General features: G+C 36.7%; 2 protein-coding genes across 3 annotated transcripts; one reads left to right on the top strand and one right to left on the bottom strand.

Annotated features, from left to right (window-relative positions):
- Positions 1-903: 903 nt before the first annotated feature.
- On the top strand, positions 904-7,272 carry LOC110724603 (replication factor C subunit 3-like). 2 transcript variants are annotated; one of them, XM_021904018.1, is made up of 9 exons: positions 909-1,292; positions 1,391-1,607; positions 3,405-3,484; positions 3,575-3,734; positions 4,425-4,506; positions 4,993-5,122; positions 5,221-5,284; positions 5,364-5,432; positions 6,798-7,272. In XM_021904018.1, the coding sequence occupies exons 1-9, from the start codon at positions 1,103-1,105 to the stop codon at positions 6,895-6,897; spliced, it is 1,092 nt and encodes a 363-aa protein (XP_021759710.1). In that variant the 5' UTR covers positions 909-1,102; the 3' UTR covers positions 6,898-7,272. The 2 variants fall into 2 exon arrangements, with proteins under 2 accessions (XP_021759708.1, XP_021759710.1); XM_021904016.1 differs by lacking the exon at positions 6,798-7,272 and having other exon boundaries at positions 904-1,292; positions 5,364-6,726.
- A 587-nt stretch (positions 7,273-7,859) lies between these two features.
- Positions 7,860-19,293, bottom strand: LOC110724602 (protein CELLULOSE SYNTHASE INTERACTIVE 3-like). Its single transcript, XM_021904015.1, has 7 exons — positions 18,802-19,293; positions 18,385-18,480; positions 14,744-17,810; positions 11,298-13,842; positions 9,878-10,332; positions 8,908-9,024; positions 7,860-8,640 (listed from the first exon to the last, which is right to left on the bottom strand). Exons 2-7 carry the CDS (start codon positions 18,444-18,446, stop codon positions 8,482-8,484), a joined length of 6,405 nt encoding a protein of 2,134 aa, XP_021759707.1. The 5' UTR covers positions 18,447-18,480; positions 18,802-19,293; the 3' UTR covers positions 7,860-8,481.
- Positions 19,294-19,794: the final 501 nt, after the last annotated feature.

Genomic DNA, 19,794 nt, shown 5'->3' with positions numbered 1-19,794 from the left:
GGGATCTAAAATATTTTATAATAATAATAATAATTTTCCTAATAATAATAATAATAATAAATAATAATAATAATAATAATAATAATAAAACATTAATATGTTTAAAAAAAACATTAATATTGATTAAAATAAAAGTATAATATTGAAATAATTAAAATAAGTTCAGATCAGAAAAAATAAGTTCAGATCAGATCAGATTAGAAAAGATAAGTTCAGATCAGATTAGAAAAAATAAGTTTAGTTCAGATCAGATCTGAAAAAATAAGTTCAGATCAGAAAATATAAGTTCAGATAAGATAAGATAAGATAAGATCAGATCAGAGCAGATCAGACCAGACCAGACCAGCTAAAATCAGGTGAACTAAACAAGGCCTAAGTTGAACTAAACAAGGTCTAAGACCCTATTTTTCCATCATAGAAAAATAATATTGTATATGTAAAAATAATTTCAATTTAGTAGAAATCAATAACTTTAATGAAGAATGATAATAAATCAATTAAAATAATTTCAGTTTAATTATTAGTAAAAAAAATAAGGTGAAAGGACACATGACCTAAAAGTTAAATATATCTCCATTAATTATATTTTAAATTAGCAAACTCCTCTTTTGGTCCACACTTAATACTTTTTTTCCTAAGATTTTGATCTAGCAATGCGATTAATATGAAACGGAAATACTAAAAGGAATTTCATGACAAACTAGCCTAATTTATGCCACTGTAGTTACACTGTTACATGTTGATAGCTAGATATTTGAGACGATTCCAATAAATTTCTAAAAATCTATATTTTTTTATGTATAAATTACAAATATTAATCAAAATAAATCAGATGAATTTTTACTTCCTCCGTCCCTAAATTACAGAGTAAGAATGTAATTAAGCGACGGAAGGAGTACTTATTTTATGATCGGAGGGATATAATAATAATAATAATAATAATAATAATAATAATAATAAACTATTTTGGCGCCAATTTGGGGAACGACCAGCCCAAACCCTCAAAGTTACCACTCCCTCTCTTCAACTTCACTACTATCTTCCCCTAAAAAAACTCCCCAAATTTTCTTCACCTAAAACCCTAAACCTTAAACATTCATCAATGGCGGAAACAATCTCTCTAATGGACGTCGACGAACCCGACAACGACAACATTCCCAGACCTATCACCAAGCCTAACAAAGGCAAAAACGTCGTCGTTCCCGGCGACGGAAAATCCGGCCTTTGGGTCGAAAAGTACCGGCCTCAGTCTCTCGCCGACGTTGCTGCACATCGTGACATTATTGATACAAGTAATCCTCCCAATTTTCGTTTGATTGTGTTTGATTTTTTCGCAAATTAGGGTTTGTTTTCCCCCTATTTGGTCTGATTGAGTGTGTTTTGGGTGCAGTTGACAGGTTGACGAGTGAGAATAAATTGCCGCATTTACTGCTTTATGGACCTCCAGGAACAGGGAAAACGTCGACAATTTTGGCGGTTGCCAGGAAGTTGTATGGGAATCAGTTCCATAACATGATTCTTGAGCTTAATGCTTCCGATGAGCGCGGTATCGATGTTGTTCGTCAGCAAATTCAGGATTTTGCCAGCACCCAAAGTTTCTCCTTTGGGTAAATTTTGTTATTTTTCATAAAATCATCTATTTTTGATGGAATTTATTTTTGTTTTTCTTTGTATATGTTGTGTTGATTGATTATCAATGGCTTTGGTTGTGTGAGGTGAAATTTAGAAAGTAAATTCTGAGTGATATGATGCTGAGAAACCTCTTTGACATTGTTTTTTGAGTAAGAAGGGGGAAGGGGTGATTAGAGCATCTCCAATGGTTTACAAAAAGGACTTGCTTGCAAATTAAATTATATCGTAAGCATGTAGCTTACTATTGGAGTGACAATATTGATGTAGCTACATCGAGCAATGTTGCTCAAACAATCTACGTTGCTTGATTTTTCAAAAAACACTTCACCTACTTATATTATGACGTGTATAATTAAAACTATTTAATTAATTTATTTATTTTTACAAGCTACAACATTTTATTTCTCACCATTGGAGCACCTAGTAGCTTAATAATATACTAGCCCAAAATTTGATGTTTCAAGATAAGCTACAAGCCTTGTAGCTTACCACTAAAGATGCTCTTACATGATAGTAACATGGCAAGAAACCACATTGTTTGGGGTTTAAACTTTAAACATATTAGTGTTAGACTATTAGTAAGAGTAAGGCGGAGTGTTCTACAATTGTAGATATAGTGTTAATCGGGTGGGCTTGGCTGCTTTCAGCTATCCTGTTTTTTCTTTGTTAAGTTTTTTGTCTAATTTAGGATGATGTCATTTTATGTCCATGGTGTACAGTACACAAACTTTTCAATTCACAAAATAGCCAATTTGGACACCTAGAGATGAATCCGTGCTAGACATGAGCATCCAAGTACGTGTAGCATAGCATTCCAAGTGATGAGGTGTCCTAAAAGGATGTTTTACTATACCTTTTTGTGTTATTTGTAGTTATAGTATAGAGTTTGGCAATGTAGATCCCTCTCTCTCTTTATTTTTTTATTTTTTTTATTTTTTATTTTTATATGTATGATTTATGCCTAATTGATGGATGTAAGTATGTAACCGACTGTAAGTCCTCAAGTGCTGTTTTCTAAGGGTCTTAAGTGTCCCCCGTCTTTGTAATTTCAGTTTACGAGTTATGCCATGATTGGTGATAGGTAGATAGATAGAGTCATAGAGATACCATAGGCAATGTGGTCATGCACATTTATATATTTTGCAGGCTCTCTTTGATTAAGTAATGGCATTGACACAACATGTACTGCTCATTTATATTATAGGCATTTCAGGCATTTAGTGAAATGATTTGTGGATAATTACTTGGTAATACTCGAGTCACAATCAGCTAATTTTCAAGGCATTAAAATTATGACTGCAATGAGAATTACATTTTAGTTTATGAATGCTGAGAACCCTCTATAATATCTTTTGCAATCATAACTCATTATTTAGTCTAAATGAGCTAAGAAGGGAATTTTTAGAGGGAATACCTGCTTCAGCGGTTTCCGTTTTATTATATTACTCAAATATATAATAATTGTTTCCCTCATCTGTAATTGTGAACACGAGATGTTTTACATGTGCTATATTTGGTGTGTATGATTTAAAATGGATCCAAGCATCTTCCATCTGTTTTATTTTCAGGATTGTAAATGCATTTGCCATGGTTCTAGTTGATTACATTTTTTTTAAAAAAAAAAAAAATAAAGAAATTAATTTATATTTTAATTGTGTTGTTTGGTGTATGCTTTGGTAAATTTGGTCATGGACCTCAGTGTCGAGTTGGCAGCGCACTAAATGTTTTCACTGATGATCTTTGCTAATTTGCTATTGCTCTGATATTGGCAGTTCAAAGGCACATGTGAAATTAGTTTTACTGGATGAAGCAGATGCAATGACAAAGGATGCACAATTTGCTTTACGTCGAGGTATGTTAAAGTCACTTCTTTGTCGTCCTCTTTTTTTTTTTGCCCCTTCCCTGTGCAACCATGTTAATTTGGTGCCTTTTTTTGATCTAGTGATCGAGAAATACACTAAAAGCACGAGATTTGCGCTAATCTGTAACAATGTAAACAAGGTCATTTCTGCACTCCAGTCAAGATGCACACGCTTCCGGTTTGCTCCTCTTGATTCTATCCATGTCAGTGAGCGGCTTAAACATGTCATTGAGGCTGAAGGGTGAGTTATAATACTAGGCCACCTATCCCATTGAACAATAACAATAGAAGAAAGCTGAACATGTTAAAGGATTGTCAAAGCTTTCTCTAAGCCTTAACGATCTACATTTCTTGTTTCTGACTGTTATGAGTCTTTACAGCTCGTTATATATCTTATGCTATTGGATTGTTCAGACTGTTCTTGTTTGGGAAAGGAAAATATGGTGACAGTACTCTTTAAAGTTTAAGTCTAATCTGGCCCTTGGTCTATTTTATTGTCATTATGCTGCAATGTTGTTTTCCTTTTCTGATCACAAGTGTCCGTAACATTTATAGGCATACGTTAGTTCTTTTCTCGTAGATTCTCTCATAGTAACCTGAAGTGAGTAAGCATTCTTATAGCGTACAAATGCCAAGCCTTCTGTAAAAATATAATAAAACTGTTTGCACTATTTTATGAATCTGTGGTACTTGGGTGAACTTCTGCTGTTATGCTAAGTATGTAATTAAGTAGGTCATGCCATAGGTAAAAGAGATGCCATTGCAATTCTTTTGATTTTAAGATATTCTTTACAACTTTACATGACCGCGTTGTGGTTTATGACTATTTTTTTGCTTGATGGTTCTTTTGATTATGATTTTATTGTTTGGATGTTTCATATTTACATTGAGAAAGCTTACAATCTCACTTAATATTTTTTTTCTTAAATAGGCTTGATGTAACGGAGTCGGGCTTAGCTGCACTAGTGCGATTGAGTACTGGGGATATGCGAAAGGCTTTGAACATTTTGCAGGTATCCCTCTTTTTAATTAATTTTAAAATTGCAGGATGAGTGGCCTAAATAATAACTTTCTTTATCATGCCTAGAAAGACAGTCCAAAATCGCATCGGGTCTGATGATTAGACTATATTAGACTAAATAGAATTTTCTTTGAGTGGTCTAACAGTAGTTTGTTACTGAATATCCACTGCTCTTGAATTTCCTTTGATTTTTTGGCAGTGATTACAGATATTACCTCCAAGGCTCTAATGTATAGTTATTAGGCAGCTTGTGATAATTTTGTTTCTGGGCCTCAAATTGGGACATTATCCAACGTCATTCCTCATTTTTTTTTTAATGTGACCTTTGTGAAAATTTTCTATTCATTAATTGCTGATTAGTAGTACTCCTTTTGCCATCAATGGGCACAAGATAAAGTTCTGTGGGTGAAACTACAACTATGTTGACCTGTAATTTTTTCATTTTTTTAAAGCTATTCTTTGTTGTCAATACTTGCAGTCAACACACATGGCATCACCGCAAATAACAGAAGAAGCAGTTTACCTGTGCACTGGAAATCCTCTGCCGAAAGATATTGAACAAATATCACATTGGCTTCTCAATGAGACTTTTGCTACTAGCTTCAGCCGTATCCTAGTTAATTGTGTGTTATTGTGTTTATTAAGCCAAGCTGATTATCTTTTTATCTGCATTTCTGTTTGTTTGTTATCCTTAAACTATTCTTAGGAATATCTGAAATTAAGACCCGAAAAGGATTAGCTTTGGTGGACATCATAAGAGAAGTAACAATGTAAGTGTTCTATCTAAAATCTATACACCCATCTTCTAATCTGCTCTAAGTTAACTTGTTGAATTGGTGGTGTTACCAGGTTTGTTTTTAGAATCAAAATGCCGGCAGATGTTCGAGTTCAACTGATTAATGATATGGCTGATATAGAGTATGTGCTGTTGCATCTCTTTTCTTTTCTTTTTGTTTTTTTTTTTTCTTTTTTGTTTTTCTTTTTCTTTTCAATAATTGTTACATCTTATGAGCATCATGGTATATTTAAGTTGACACTTAATTTGTTTTTAGTGTTTTCTTAAAATGGTTGATTGTAATGCCCACATGAATGATTGGTTATTGAAGATTGTCTGAAGTATTGTAGCATGGAATCTACGTGATTGTAGATTTGTAGCCCTTAATACAATCCTAAAGGATTATTAAGTGCATTGGAATTTAGTGACCAAGTTTGCTGACTAATTAGGTGCTTGGAGGGGTTTATGAATTTTCTTAAGTCCCGCATGCCTTTTTCTATAGGACACTAAAAATCACTGTGTACCGACCTCTACTCCTGCCTTGGCAATGGAATCCTAGCCCCAGACCCAAGCCTACCAGAGGTTTTTTTTTTATTTTTTATTTATTTTTTTACTTGTGGTCATGATAGGGACAGAAGGCTAACCACCCATGTAAGCAATGACTATTGACTAGTGACCCAGAACAAAGATGACTGTAATGAAAGTCGACAAGAAGATGGAAAACCATGAAAAAGTTGAAGCTAGCAAATTGTCAATAATCCCGCAAGCGAAGAACTCAGATCTTTAAACCTAGTTTGACTCTGACAAAAGAACTGTGTGATGACTGGATATTGGGGGAGATGCCTCACATAAGGAACACCTGCACTTCTAGAATTCATGAATTCAGCAACTAGGGCCAAGTAGAACTGTAGAAGAGAAGAGTTTTTGAAGAGGATTGAGCAAAGATTAGAGATTATCAAATATGATCCAAAACCCAAAAACAAAATTAAAATTGAGGACATTTGACTAGTGGAGGCATATAGGGGACAATATTAACAAAATGAAGATTAGAGTTAAGCGATAAGAGTATAAGATTGAAGTATCATAAAAAGGCGGAGAAAATGTTTTATACTAGAAAGGTGGTCACTAGAGACTTATATTGCTTATTATTTGAGGATTATAATTTTTAAGAGAGTTGGCAGTCTTTCAAGAACCCCCCTCCCAATACATACTTAACTGAACTTGGGTGGTTCTTTGGGAAAATAAGAGTTTCTCTTACATAGGTGTTGTGCAGGTGTAGTTTGATTGTTGGTCTGTTCAAGTTCATGGATTTTGCATTCGCACCTTAATAAAGTTTTTCAGTATTTGTTCACTAGAGGGAAGCATTTTTTCCCTCCCACTTAATTTCTGTGACCCTCTTGCAGTCTTGCCAATTGTAAGGTTTTTCCATTTTTGGTACTGCATTAATCTTTTGAGCATAACAGCCATCTGGTGGAAACCTTGTTGATAACACTTCATTTTGCTTGCAGGTATAGACTAAGTTTTGGATGTAGCGATAAATTGCAGCTTGGATCTCTCATTGCCTCATTCACGAAAGCTCGTTCTGCATTGGTCGCGGCTGCAAAGTAGATTTTCCCTACGAAGTAATTGAGATGTTTGCCTTTATCTGCCTAAGCATGTGCGTTGTACATTTGCACTTACTCACAAAGCTATCTGACCTGCTTAGTAGTTGTTTCATTTTCGCTCCAGATTTGGTTCAAGATTTCATGTGTAACATGTAATTTGAACCTTAACCTTCCACCCTCCAAAACAAATATGTAAAGGAGAGCTGAGAGGGACATGTAAAGGTACCTCTTCAAGGGTCGGAATGTATTTTGTCCATTTTGTTGTCCACCTGAGTAAATTATTGTGGCTTCAAGTTTGTAAGTTGGAGAAATATTAGGCAAGCAATGTAACAACAAAGTTTTTGCAAATCTCTATGATCAGTGCAGGCAACTTCTCAAACGCTTAATCTTTTGTACTGTGCGAAGTATTTCTCTGGACAAAAAGGGAGCTTGAAATGAGATTTTGGCATGAAACCCCTTTAGTCTTTTACGTCATTTCTTGTTTGTTTTACAGATGAGCAAGGTAGGTAGATATTATGCTATCCTAAATTCCTAATCCATACCTCCCTCAATAGTAAAATATGAACACAGGAAACAAAAATATGGCTGTTTATTTATTTATTTTAATTTTTTTTTTATAATGAAAGTCATCAGTGCATTAAAATGAGTAATGTTAGGTTTTTTAAGGTTTCTTCCATTTCCAACGTGCAAATCCCAGAAATGAACAATGTTGTTGCTCAATTGAACCTTAGGGGATTGGGATTGTACCTATTGTACAAACTACTCAGGGAGAGTCCAAGGACCACACCTTAAAAGAAACCCATATCAGCAATAATATGCCCAAATTCACTAACACATGGCAACTTGGCAAGTGAAGCCATCAGAATTTACACTGATGGTGCCACGAGACGACAAGTGCCTTGCCATAGCTCTGCTGAAATAAACATGAGCGATAAATATCAGTGAACTTTCTCCACAGCAAAGATGGACAGGAATTAGGACAGGTACTTTCATTTGAACAATTCAAGTATGGCCTTCATTGGCCAAGTGTACAGTGAACCATACATTGCAACAGTGACCAGCTTTCTGATACTATTTACTTCATATAATTAATACAACCAATTGATGGTCGTTCTATTTCTATACATAAACAAGTTGCCAAGGGGTAAGATACAAACACAAGACAATTCTCACCTCTAACTTTGCAAGATCAGATTGCCAATTTGCCAGTACTTTATAAGGCTAGTGATACATTTTTTTTTTCTCCTTTCTGATTTCAAGAATATAATTTCTGGACAACTTATCCAGAAATGGATTTCCTAGCATCTATAATTCAGCTGTACAACCAACTTGAAACATCGTAAAAGTTCCTCATACTGCAGGAAGTATGGATCATTCTCACCTCAACATTTGATGAAGATCATACATTCTATATTGGCATCAAAATCTTCACTACAAAACTGTATGCTGTAAAGGAGACTAGAGGAGAGTACATACAATGCAAGGAACATTCTGGATTTACAGGGACAGCACACCACCAAAACTTCACCGGCAGCATTGCTGCAACTTCACTTGCTTCATAGAACTTCCTTCTCTAATGATTTTTTGTTTACAGACTATCATTGGACAATCTGTTGGACCACATAATCTCAATTTCGAGTTTTCTGGATCCATCTTTATTGCTATCATGGTTAAGGTTGAACAAGCCGCTGTAAACTCCTTCTGTCACTACCTTATCTATTTGAATAGTGACTCTACCTAGAGTTGCCTGCAAAGAGGACCATATCATCAGAAAGTAACAATTAGAGCAGATTTATGGCTTCTAGGCCGCAATTAACAACAAGAGATACAAGTTCAAAAATAATTTTTATCCGAATGATCTACTGTATAAATGAAGCCCCTCGCTTGTCAGAACTAGTGTTGCAGTCATTGACTGAACACTAGCAGTCTAACATTGTTGGGTCAAAGAAGAGATCTAGGTAATATAACTTTTTTGGGTTTAGTAATAAAAGCAGTCAGTGTTAACGCTTGTCACCTTTCCAAACGTGTTCTTGCTTTTACATATGATGTGAAGTTTTTGTCCTTTCGGTGGCACATCAAATGCCCATGTAAAAGCTTCTTTCCACTCGGGAGATATGCTATGATTCATGACCTGAAAACCAGCACAAGGAGCAAGTTACAATCTCATAACAATGAGCTTATCTGTCTAAAGGAAACTCACCCGGTAGAAAACAGTTCCATGAAATTTATGCAACATGTAGAGAATGCAGGTATGTGTTATGTATATGCAATGGCCTTTTTAGATAGGAACAGATTATACTTAACGGAAAGAGCTACAACTTGCAAAGACACAGGGCTAAGAAAATAAGGGAAATGATTTCCTATTTTCTTTGAAGCTCAGTAGAGAAAATTTTCGAATGAGTTTGTGCTTCTGGGGGCCAAATTTATGATAAACAAACAATCACTGGAATCTACTTAGGGTTATAATGCCTTTTTATTTATTTATTTTTGTTTTTTACGAGAGACAAAGAATGTATAAATTTCATTTCTACATGCAACAAATCACTTCTCACATTTCACAGTACTTGCAACATTACCTATGTTGGAAACTTTTAATACGTAAATTTAGCACATAATTCTCAACTTTTGTAGGGAAAATACGGATCAATCCACCTTTGGTAGCTTTAAATACACTCTTTTTCTCTGAATCACACTGGCAAAAATGACATTCTCTCCCACTCTCCATCTCCAATAATATTTAGATATCTCGATATTGCTAGTAGTGAAAAATGAGGCAGTATTTTAATACATCCGCATACACATAGTAAGAAAATCACCATGGTGTTCGAAAAATACTGAAATTCCCATATTTCAAAATGGCAGTAAAACATCAAAGATCTATCATAACAAAAACTTGATAAATATAAGAGGTGGTCAAAACCAGAATTTTTTTTTCAAAGGTCACCTCTTCTTTAATTAAGGCTCATACAGTTATAAATGTTTACCTTGGTTTGCCGAGAAGGGCCGTTGCCTATTATCAATTGACAAAAAGCATTTGTGGTTCCCATAGCCTGCTTTAGGTTGTGACCACGGTTTATTGTGACAGTCAAACACCCTGGTAAGCAATGCAACAAGCTGTCTGCTCTCTCGTGGAAACTTGGAGGGCACGTTTTCATCAACATCTGTAGGATCGGGATTGCTTCAGCTGCAACAATAGCTTGTGATTTAGCAGTATCTATGGACATGGTTGACCATGAATGTTTTAGCAAGCATAGGGTGTCCAACACAGATTCTTGAGCAGCCTCATTTCCTGATTTTAATGCTGCTACCAAGTGGGGAATACACAAAGTTGCAGCTTCAGATATGTGAAGCTTAGGGAAGTTGGTGAAAATTTTATTTATCGTTTTTAAAACCTCTTCATTGATGGTTGCTGAAGACCACAATTCTCTCTCCAATGCAGCTGCAAGACACCAATAGTAAAAAGAGAATTAAATTCTTCATAAAAAGCAGAACCATTATCCACACATCATGAACTTTAGAATTTTAGAGAAATCAAATTACAGTGATCTCAAATAAAGGATTTCAGAAAAATTGAAGTATTTCTTATGATAAAAGTTTGCGAATTTAGGGAAGAAGAGGGGCAAATAACTAACGAGCTTAATTGCATGACAATTTAGTGTTTGGTTGGAGCCAGGAAGGTAAAATTACAATATTTAAGGATCAGGCACTACATCCTGTATTTAACTGAAGCAAAATAGTTCTTAGGTTTGCAACAGATTTCCCATTTTTGTACCAATGATGTCTTTCAATAATATTCTTCAGACAAGTTGTAGGAAATTTTTAATACTCTTAAGACAAATTGTAGTTAGAAGAGGTTTAAGGAAAAAAGAGAGGTTTAGGGCAAAACAGAGGCTACCTCTAATGTGAGTGTTTGGTCGAGAGGATTGATAAGAGTTTTGCGTCCAAAAAGCTAATTCTGAAAGACCTAAAAATAGAAGCTTTTTGGTGAGAGAGGTTTTGGTAGTTGAGAGGAAATGGCATTTTTATCCTAATGTTGATCAAATTTACTACCCTTTATCAAGGTTGCTCAAACTAAAAATAAAATGTCCGTATATCCTTGGTCATTTTATGCAATAAAGTAGCTATCAGCTAACAATAATTTACTAATACAAGTAACTAGTCAAACCAGCTCATAAAATCAGCTAACAACTAACCACAACTAATCTCTTGTTGCCAAACAGGGCTATAGTAGTTTTTTTTTTCTTTCTTCTCTTTTCTTTCGTATTATTTCAGTTCTCTAAGTAATTGCTATTGAACAAGTAAATACAATTAGTTGGAACTCCACCTAAATGTTAAATAAGAGATATTGATTGATTCTGACAAGCGTATACAAATACAATTATGGATGGTTAAATTGGAAGTTACCTGTGAGAGATCTTATGAGCTCATTTGATACGTATTCCTGAAGTGTGTGATTTGAGAATAGAAACCTAATCAACAAAGCTGCCTGGATGGCAACATCTGAGTTAGCGGATAATAGCTGCTCCTGAACAACAAGTATGCCACCTGCTTCTGCAACAGCACGTCTATTTGTCCTACTGTTCATGACAAAATTCTGCAATGCACAAATTGCGACCATTTTCATTTCCTCTGTTGGTTGGTCTTCCAACAAACTTATAAGAGCACGACAAGCAGAAACAGAATCACTTGCTCTAGCAAGCCCTTCATGTTGTGAGAGGTCACCCAGAGCTAAAGCTGCAAGCAATCTGCCAGGTTGCGATCTGGTTTGAGGATCAAGGAGATACTGTGATAAAGGTGCAATTGCATATTTAGTAACCTTCATCTCTCTAACTCTCACATTATTAAACAAGGCTTCCAGTAATTTTCCAGCTGCTTCCTCACACTGATGTGATCTTAGCAGGTCTAGGAGAGCGTCTGTAGCTCGAGCTTCAGCCATTAATTCAGCAGTGCGGACATCATTTCTTTCTTGTATAATGAGAGCACTAAGAGCTACACTGACAATGCTTTCCTGCGATGAGTGCAACAATTTCACTAGAACCACCAGCGGCACCTCAAAGTAATATTCTACGTTCACATTTAAAACATAAGAGAGGATTAGTGCTGCTGATTCCCATAAAGAGTGAGGTGGCTGAGGATCATCCTGAATTATGACTTTGGAGAGCTCAAATAAACCTCCAGCATCTGCAATATCTTTTGGCCAAATCAGAGAAATTTTTTCCAGTGCCTTGACAGCTGTTTGTTGTAAGTTCAAATTTGCTATTCCTGCAATCTGTACAAGAGGAATAATTGCACCTTTAGTTGTTATATCTTGCTGGAAATGCTCTTGGGCAAGAAGGTGACATAATAATTCAGAGCTTAATTGCTGAATTGCTTGAGACGGTGATTCTAAAAACGATATTAACGGTTCAATAACTTGACTAGAAGTGAGTTCTAAGATTGTTAAGCTCTGTGGTTTCTCCAGGACATTCACGAGTGCTTGCAGAGCACTGTGTTGTCCCCACATACTGAAATCAGGACGTTGCAGGACACTAAAAAGTGGTTCCACTATTCTGGGAGCTGTTGAGCTTCTAGCAATTGCGCCACTGTTAGTCAAGATGCGAAACAGCTCAGAAATTGTTGAGCAAAGAGAGCTAGGAGCAGCAGGGAGAATTTTCAGACAATTATCAACAATTCCACCATTGACCATATCCTGCTTGCGAGGAGTTCGGTCCTTCCCCAGCTTAATCAAAGCACATATGCTGGCCTCAGTAAGCCGATAATTAGACTCGGAAATCAAAGAAACAAGGAGATCCACAACATCATATGCTGATGCATTATTCACCTGTTGGTCATCATCTAACAATTTGTCAAAAGCACAGACACCAGATTCCACAGCTGAATCAGTATCAGATCTCATAAGTGATATAAGAGGCTGTATACAATCAGTGGCAACTGGCGTCGATCTTATTTTTGGACTGCTGAACAAAACAAAACACAGGTCTGCAGCTTTCTTTTTTAGATCCAATGACGCAGAAGAGGACAGAATCCTGCAGAGACTTTCCAGTGGGTTGCCTTCAATATCTATCAACAAATTAGCCTTCAAAGTGTCTCCTGTAGTCAACTTGAGAAGTCCAAGAAGACCAGCCTCTTGTTCAGAATGAGATGTAGCATCAAGCATGTCAACCAGAGGCTGAATGGCCTGGTTGACTGATTCAGAATCTCTGATGTTTTCAGCATTAAAAAGTTCATGCAGAGCTCTTGCAGCACTGAGCCTAGCAATTCTTGACCCCAAACGAAGAACGGCTATTAGCTGACTGAGTGAATTTATAGAAGCTTCATGCTTTAATAGCTCAGAGTTGGTGAATAATATCCTCAACAACTCAGAAATAGAAGCCTCGGTGATGTCCTGAGGGCCCAATGACAAATACTTTGGCAGAGCTTCCAAAGCTCCTGCTTCTGCCACAATAAGTTTATTTGTATCACTACCGTCAGCAACAAGGGTCAATAAGTGGACAGAAACAGGAGGTGCGCTGGGTCTATCTGGCATCGGTCTCAGAAGATCAACCAGTAATGGTATAGCTTTACGTGCAGTAGAACCCAATTTCACATCTTCTATCGCAAAGAGGTGCTCCAGCACAACTTTCTCAGGATTCCTTACCAAAGAAAATTCCTCAGTTAAGGCAATAAGGTTTGGCATATCTGTATCCACGTAACCAATGAGGGTTATTAGGCCAGCAACTGCACCTGAGTTTGCAACTGTTGTCATTATCCCCTTATTTCCATGGTTGACAAGGCTAGCCATTGCCTGAGTGGCAAAGAATCTGTCAATCATTTCATCAGATTTCAGCATCAGTGCAAGCAAAGGTATGACACAGACAGCTGCAGGGTCACAAGCAACACTAGCATCTTGGAATAATACAGAGAGAAGCAGAGCACTAATCCATATACCCTCGGCATCTTCAAACTCGGCCTGCCAATGTAAAAGAAGTAGCTAAATATGAGCATCATTGTCATCAGACTTATATCAACAGATTGTGATGATTTAAAAGTAGATCATAGCATCTTAAAATAACAAAATCAAAAAAAAAAAAAAAAGAAAAAAAAAAAAAAACCAATTTGAATGCAAACAGAAGTTCTTCAATTATTTGACATGAGAAGATAGGTTAGGGTGTCTATATGAATACTGATATACCACTTTATCTTTAATGTGAAACTGCAGAAATTAGAATCAAACTATTATAACAAATGACAGCAATAACAAGCCAGCAGCATGAATTCTGAGGAATCTAAATCTTTGCATAAAATCAAACAAGTGGACTCGGCAAACATGAGCAGCGTAATTTTTAATTAACTTGTGCATATAGAGTTATAATACTTATAAAAAAAGACCAACAGTCTAAACAACCATGCCCTAAAAATGATAATGAGCAAGAATGCATTACGTATCTCATTCTTTATGGACATGAGACCATCAGCTATTCTCCAAAAGCTTACAATTATCTATACAGAGTTGGTTGGAAACTAAACCTATATAAACAACAATTGACCAAGATAAATACAATATTCACAAGTCTATCTTTATATAGCATGGAACTCCAGTTGATTTACTGTATTAGAAAAATTAATAAATAAATAAATAAACACCCAGTCCAGTATTTAAATTCATCAACAACTTGTGATTACCATTCGTTAGATATAACAGTTGTTATTACCCTGAAGCAACAAAAACTTATATTAGGGACATAGCATGATCATCTCGGTGGCACTCTCAAAATGCATAATAATTAGGTTCAACTACTAGTAAACTGTCTTATATATATAAAGCAACTCCCCCCCCCCCCCACACACACACACATAAAGTCAAGTTATACCTGTGGATTGGAAGTGTAGCTTGTGAGTTTCTCTGACAGGACTTCTACTCCTCCAGCTTCCATAACAGCATGTTTATTTTCCTCATTAAATGAAGACATTATGGAAAGTAACCACAAGGCGGCTGTACCTCCCAATACAGAGGCTGGATCAGGAACCTCACACTCATCCTCTTCTTGAAAAGATGTTCTCTGTCTCAAGGCTCTTGGAGTTCTTATTTCAATTTCCAACGAACAGCAACCAGAATTTTGCCTTATCATGTCAACTAAAGAGCATATCAAGGGTCTTAGATATCCTGAAGAATCAAGTGAATCCATTGACTGCTTTTTGTGCTCCTTTGCAACACAAGTAAGCAATGCAGTCCCTCCAACTTTGACTTCTAAGCAAGATGAACTCATTGTTCTTATTGCTAGAGAAGTAATAGCTTTTGATTTAGCAATCAACATGTCGGCTAGCACCACTGGTTGATCTCCACATAGCCTAGAAAGAATTACTATCACCTTGTCTTGAATTGCAGGAGGCCCTTCAGCTAAGCAATGAATGAGAGGTTCTAAGCTTGAAGGGATTTCAGCAAGGGTAGACCAGAGTTGGTATGTAAAATTAGCCCTCTGTTTTGTTCTAGCCAAAAGTGAAAGGACTTCTAAGGCATCCGCAGCACCAATCTCCTCCAGATCCATTGTATTTAGTGATTCAACAAGAGCAAGCACAGTGAGACGACATTGAGAATTCCCTTTTAGCACAGCCCCAACTGGAAAGTGCTTCAGTAATTGGTATATGGCACATGCTGCATTTTTCTTGCCTTCTACAGTACCTTCTCCCAATACTCTTGTCAGAGCTGAGACGACATCTTCGGCTAGTGCTACAGATGCAATCCGAGTATCAGAAAGAAGATTGGCAAGTGCAGCAACAGCAGCCTCAGCAGCATTGATTAAGGAAGTTTTGGCCAGCTTAATTAGAGGCTTGACTTCTCCCTCAGATATGCAAGATATCTTGTTTGAAGTATTTGTTCTGGTAGGCCGCGCCAATGCACCAAGGGCTCGAGCTGACTGGGTAGCCACAAGTAGTGTCTTGCTAGTCAAAAGCTTCATGCAAGGTTGAATAATCTCATCAGTTGCAAGACTTTCACAAATCTCAGGTCTAGAACTAAAGAGATCAGCAAGAACAGAAGCTGCACCCTCTTGGTTCTCTTCATTTGAAGAATTAAGCACTTGGACAAGAGACTTCAGTGCTTTGTTAGCAAGATTTCCCCTTTGCACAAGCTCTTTGTGTGATGCAATAGTGAGCACATGACCCAGAACCCTGATTATGTGGCCTTTAAAGCTTGGAGATTCACCCAGAAGCATAGCAAGCAGTTGATTGATGGTTGCAGAATCAGCTGTCCGGACAAGTTTCATTAGTGCTTTGGCAGATGCTTCTTGCCCTTTTTGTCCACCACTCCTCAGTAGCCATAGGAAAGCTGGGACAGCTCCAGCACTTTCAACACATGCACGAATATCTTCACTGTGGCAGCACAAATTCCACAAAACATGAGCTGCATCCTCCTTTGCCTTTGGAGATCCTACCTCTAAAAGTTGCACTAGCGGGGGGATACCTCCCGCTGCAGTTATAGCCCACTTACTATCATCAACTTCATCAGTTAAAATTACCAGCAGCTGAGCAGCATGCTCCTGATGTTGCTCACTGGCCAACCCCAACAATGACATCAGCAACTGAATTCCTTCCCTCTTTTTTATGGCGTTCCAGATGTCTACTCCATCTGTGCACAAGCTAGTCAGAGAACCAATCAGGTGTTCCTGCACTTCAAGAGTAGCCATTGTTATCAGGCCAGTTAGTATCTTCTTTGCCTCTGCATAAGAAAGCCATTTTGAAAGATAAATGTTCCCATAGAGACTAGACATAGCTTCAAGTAAACGATCCTGGACTAGCTTATTGTCGCGAGGCTTAAGCAATGTGACCAGAATGTCTTCTACCAGCTTCACATTAAAGGGTTCTTCTTCCCTGGCTGATTTCTGTTCAAAGACCATCAAAGAGTAGGCCAGTGCTCCAATTATGTCAGCAACTGGAGCAGCTAACCGAGGTGACTGGGCAAGCTCTCCAAGATATTTGATCAATTCAGACATTCCACCACATATATTAGCCAGAGCCACAGTGGCATGCCCTTGAAGAGCCTGACCAAACTCCCCTTGCATGCCTTCTTTAGAAGGTGCAACTATTGCACCAATAAGAATAGGAACCCCGCCAGCATCAACAACGGCTCTCTTAGCTTCATCTGACTCTAAAGAAAGAGCCTGCAACGCATCAGCAGCGCTTGCACGAACAGAGGCCTCATTTCCCTGACCAACGAGTCGGAGCAGAGCTTTAAAAGCTCCAGACTCTATTACCTTGGGTATACTATCACTAAATGCTAACATCAGACGGGCCAAAAGAGAAGCAGCATTGGATTGAGAGGCTGCATTGTCAGAAGAAAGAAGGCCCACAATGATATCCACACCTCCACCTGCAAGTGCAGCTCTCCAGTAGCCATCCCTGTCACCACAAAGATTTCTCAAGGCTCCCGTCACAAAGCCTTCGACTACCTTATCCTGCTTATTCTTTGGATTTAGCTGTTCCCATAAAGTTGGGACAACACCCTCCGTGACAAATATTTTCACACCCACGTGATCAGCCAATCCACCAGCTGATACTTCATATATTGCTTCTGCGGCTGCCTTCCTAGCCTCAACTGAATCTGACTTTAAAAGCAAAAGCAACGGAGGTATACACCCGCCTAAGAGCACCTTTAACCTTAAGTCTTCATCTCTGCAAAGAACACTAAGAGTTGCTGCAATATTCACCTTAGCTCCAGGAGTGCCAGCCCTGAGTATAGATATAAATAATGGCATTGCTTGTCCATGGGAGCCAATAATTGTCCTTGCCTCCCTCCTCCCTTTAACAATACCAAGCAATCGTGCTGTAATAAGTTCCTTCTCATGAGGTGAAGAAATGTTGGCATGCAGCTGCTCAACAAGTCGAGCAACTGTAGCCATAGTACTTTCTTCTTCATCCATTTGTGCTGCTCCATTTGGTTCCCTGAGAAATCGATCATGCAATTACCTTGTCAAAAATCAGCAATTGTAAATAAATGAAAAATAACGCCAACAACAATCAATTAATCAAAGCCTTAACCCCATAAGTGGGGTTGGCTACATGAGCTAAAAGTGATTATTCCGTAGAGTCACCCACAAAAATCTTCCTCCTCCATCCCTTACGATAAAAAATAATAATAATAATAAAAATAAAAAAAAACACCAACAGCAACTAAGAAATTTCAAAGAACTCTAACTATCCATTCTAAGGTTCATACTTCCACCTATTTTTCTAAGGGTATGCAAGATACCCGAATTTCAGACATGGCATGGAATAAATTACCAAACTAACATACAAACATAACACATTATACATGGAGATTACAATTTTCTCTCAAGAACCTACTTCCCTCTTATTCTTCCTCAGTTAGCACATGCTCCTACCGGCCAGATTCAGTTGTCACATTACTCGTTCAAATCACACTATCAACAAAACTATTAATCTGAAAGCAGGGAATATCAACAAAAACAATGCTAATTTGCTAAACAAAGGTCCAATAGAGTAAACAAAAATCAACCTCGGCCGCGAAGTCGATACGAGCTCTCCTGGTTCAGGGGATGGGAGATTTGGCATTTGCATCAACAACGCCAGCTATAGAAATTTACTTGGCCACCTGCTCATTCCAAACACAAATTAAAATCCACTCAATCAATAATATTACTAAATTGGCAATTCAAAATCCCCAAATTACTAATAAATTACCCTGAAAAAAAAAAAAAAGAAAGATAATTTTTCACTTCAATTCACAGTCTCAAACAACCCACCTACTAAAATTCATAACCTAAGTGATCCCATTTGTACCAATTCTACATCTTCAATGCTAAAATTAGAAAGAAAAAAATACAAAACTTATTCAGTGGAATTTACAACTCGCAACACTCAATTACAAAGATTAATCATACAAACAAACAATTAAGAAAAAATAAAAAATTACCTCCACCAAAAATTGTGCCAAGTATAATCCGATCTTCAACAGAAATTCCGAAAAATGGCGAAATTTAATCGGAAAAACAAACTTCGAATTGCACAACTAGTAATGTGCAAAGATCGGATCAGATAAAAATTAAATAATCTAGGTTAAAAAAAAAAGGATAAATTATTGAATTATGAAAATAATGAATTTGCATAAACTATAAATTAATTTGTAGTATAATTATAAAAAAAAACGTAGGAAGTGTTGAAAATATTACTGTACAATTGAGAAAAAATGGAGGTTTGTTAATGGAGGGAGAGAGAGAAAGAGGTAAAATTAATTTATTTAATTTTTTTTATTTCTGTTAAGAAACACTTAACAGTATTGAGTGTGAGTTTGTTCTTTCTTCTGAATTTCTTTTTCTGTCGCAAACAACAGTCTTCTTTGCGTCGCTTTCTCTGTCATGTGATGGTCTTTTTCTAAATTTTATTATTTGCAATATTATTGGTTTACTGTATTATTTTTGGTAAAACAGAAAATTGAAAAATAAAATTAGAAGGTTTAAAGTTTATTTTGCTGCGTGATTTTGAGTGTCAGGTGAAAAGGAACGAAATTACATTTTGATATTGACATTTGACTTTTTGTATGTACCCTCTCGTTTCTACTCCATAAATATTCATGTAGACATGTACTATTATGTAAGAAACTAGTGTAGAGTGTGACACGTGTTCTGATACGATTATTTTCATTTTAATTTCCTTCAGTTCAGTTCACTTAAGGTTTAATAAGTTCAGTTCAGTTCAATTCAGCTCTAATAAGTTCAGCTCAACTCCTAATTTTCTTCTCTTATAAAATATTCAGTTCAGTTCGGTTCACCTCTAATCAGTTCAGTTCAGCTCTAATCAGTTTAGTTCAGCTCAGCTCATTTCAGTCAATGAGAACAGGCCCTAAGAATGTAAGATGCGAGTATGTTGTATTCAAATAATTGTCCGATTAAATTTTTACACTGTTTAA

Source organism: Chenopodium quinoa, unplaced genomic scaffold (assembly GCF_001683475.1).
Source record: "Chenopodium quinoa cultivar QQ74 unplaced genomic scaffold, ASM168347v1, whole genome shotgun sequence".
Lineage (NCBI taxonomy): Eukaryota > Viridiplantae > Streptophyta > Magnoliopsida > Caryophyllales > Amaranthaceae > Chenopodium > Chenopodium quinoa.
This window is presented reverse-complemented; position numbering and strand designations above follow the sequence as displayed.

Bases quoted from the DNA above. Each gene is read 5' to 3' on its own strand.
- LOC110724602 (XM_021904015.1), bottom strand. From the start codon at position 18,446: ATGCAAATGCCAAATCTCCCATCCCCTGAACCAGGAGAGCTCGTATCG. The intron at 17,811-18,384 runs GTTGATTTTTGT...TCGATTTCTCAG, and splicing joins GTATCGACTTCGCGGCCGAG to GGAACCAAATGGAGCAGCAC. The intron at 8,641-8,907 runs GTGACAAGCGTT...TCCTCTTTGCAG, and splicing joins GCAAGAACACGTTTGGAAAG to GCAACTCTAGGTAGAGTCAC.
- LOC110724603 (XM_021904016.1), top strand. From the start codon at position 1,103: ATGGCGGAAACAATCTCTCTAATGGACGTCGACGAACCCGACAACGAC. The intron at 3,485-3,574 runs GTATGTTAAAGT...TTTTTGATCTAG, and splicing joins ACAATTTGCTTTACGTCGAG to TGATCGAGAAATACACTAAA. The intron at 5,123-5,220 runs GTATCCTAGTTA...AACTATTCTTAG, and splicing joins TTTTGCTACTAGCTTCAGCC to GAATATCTGAAATTAAGACC.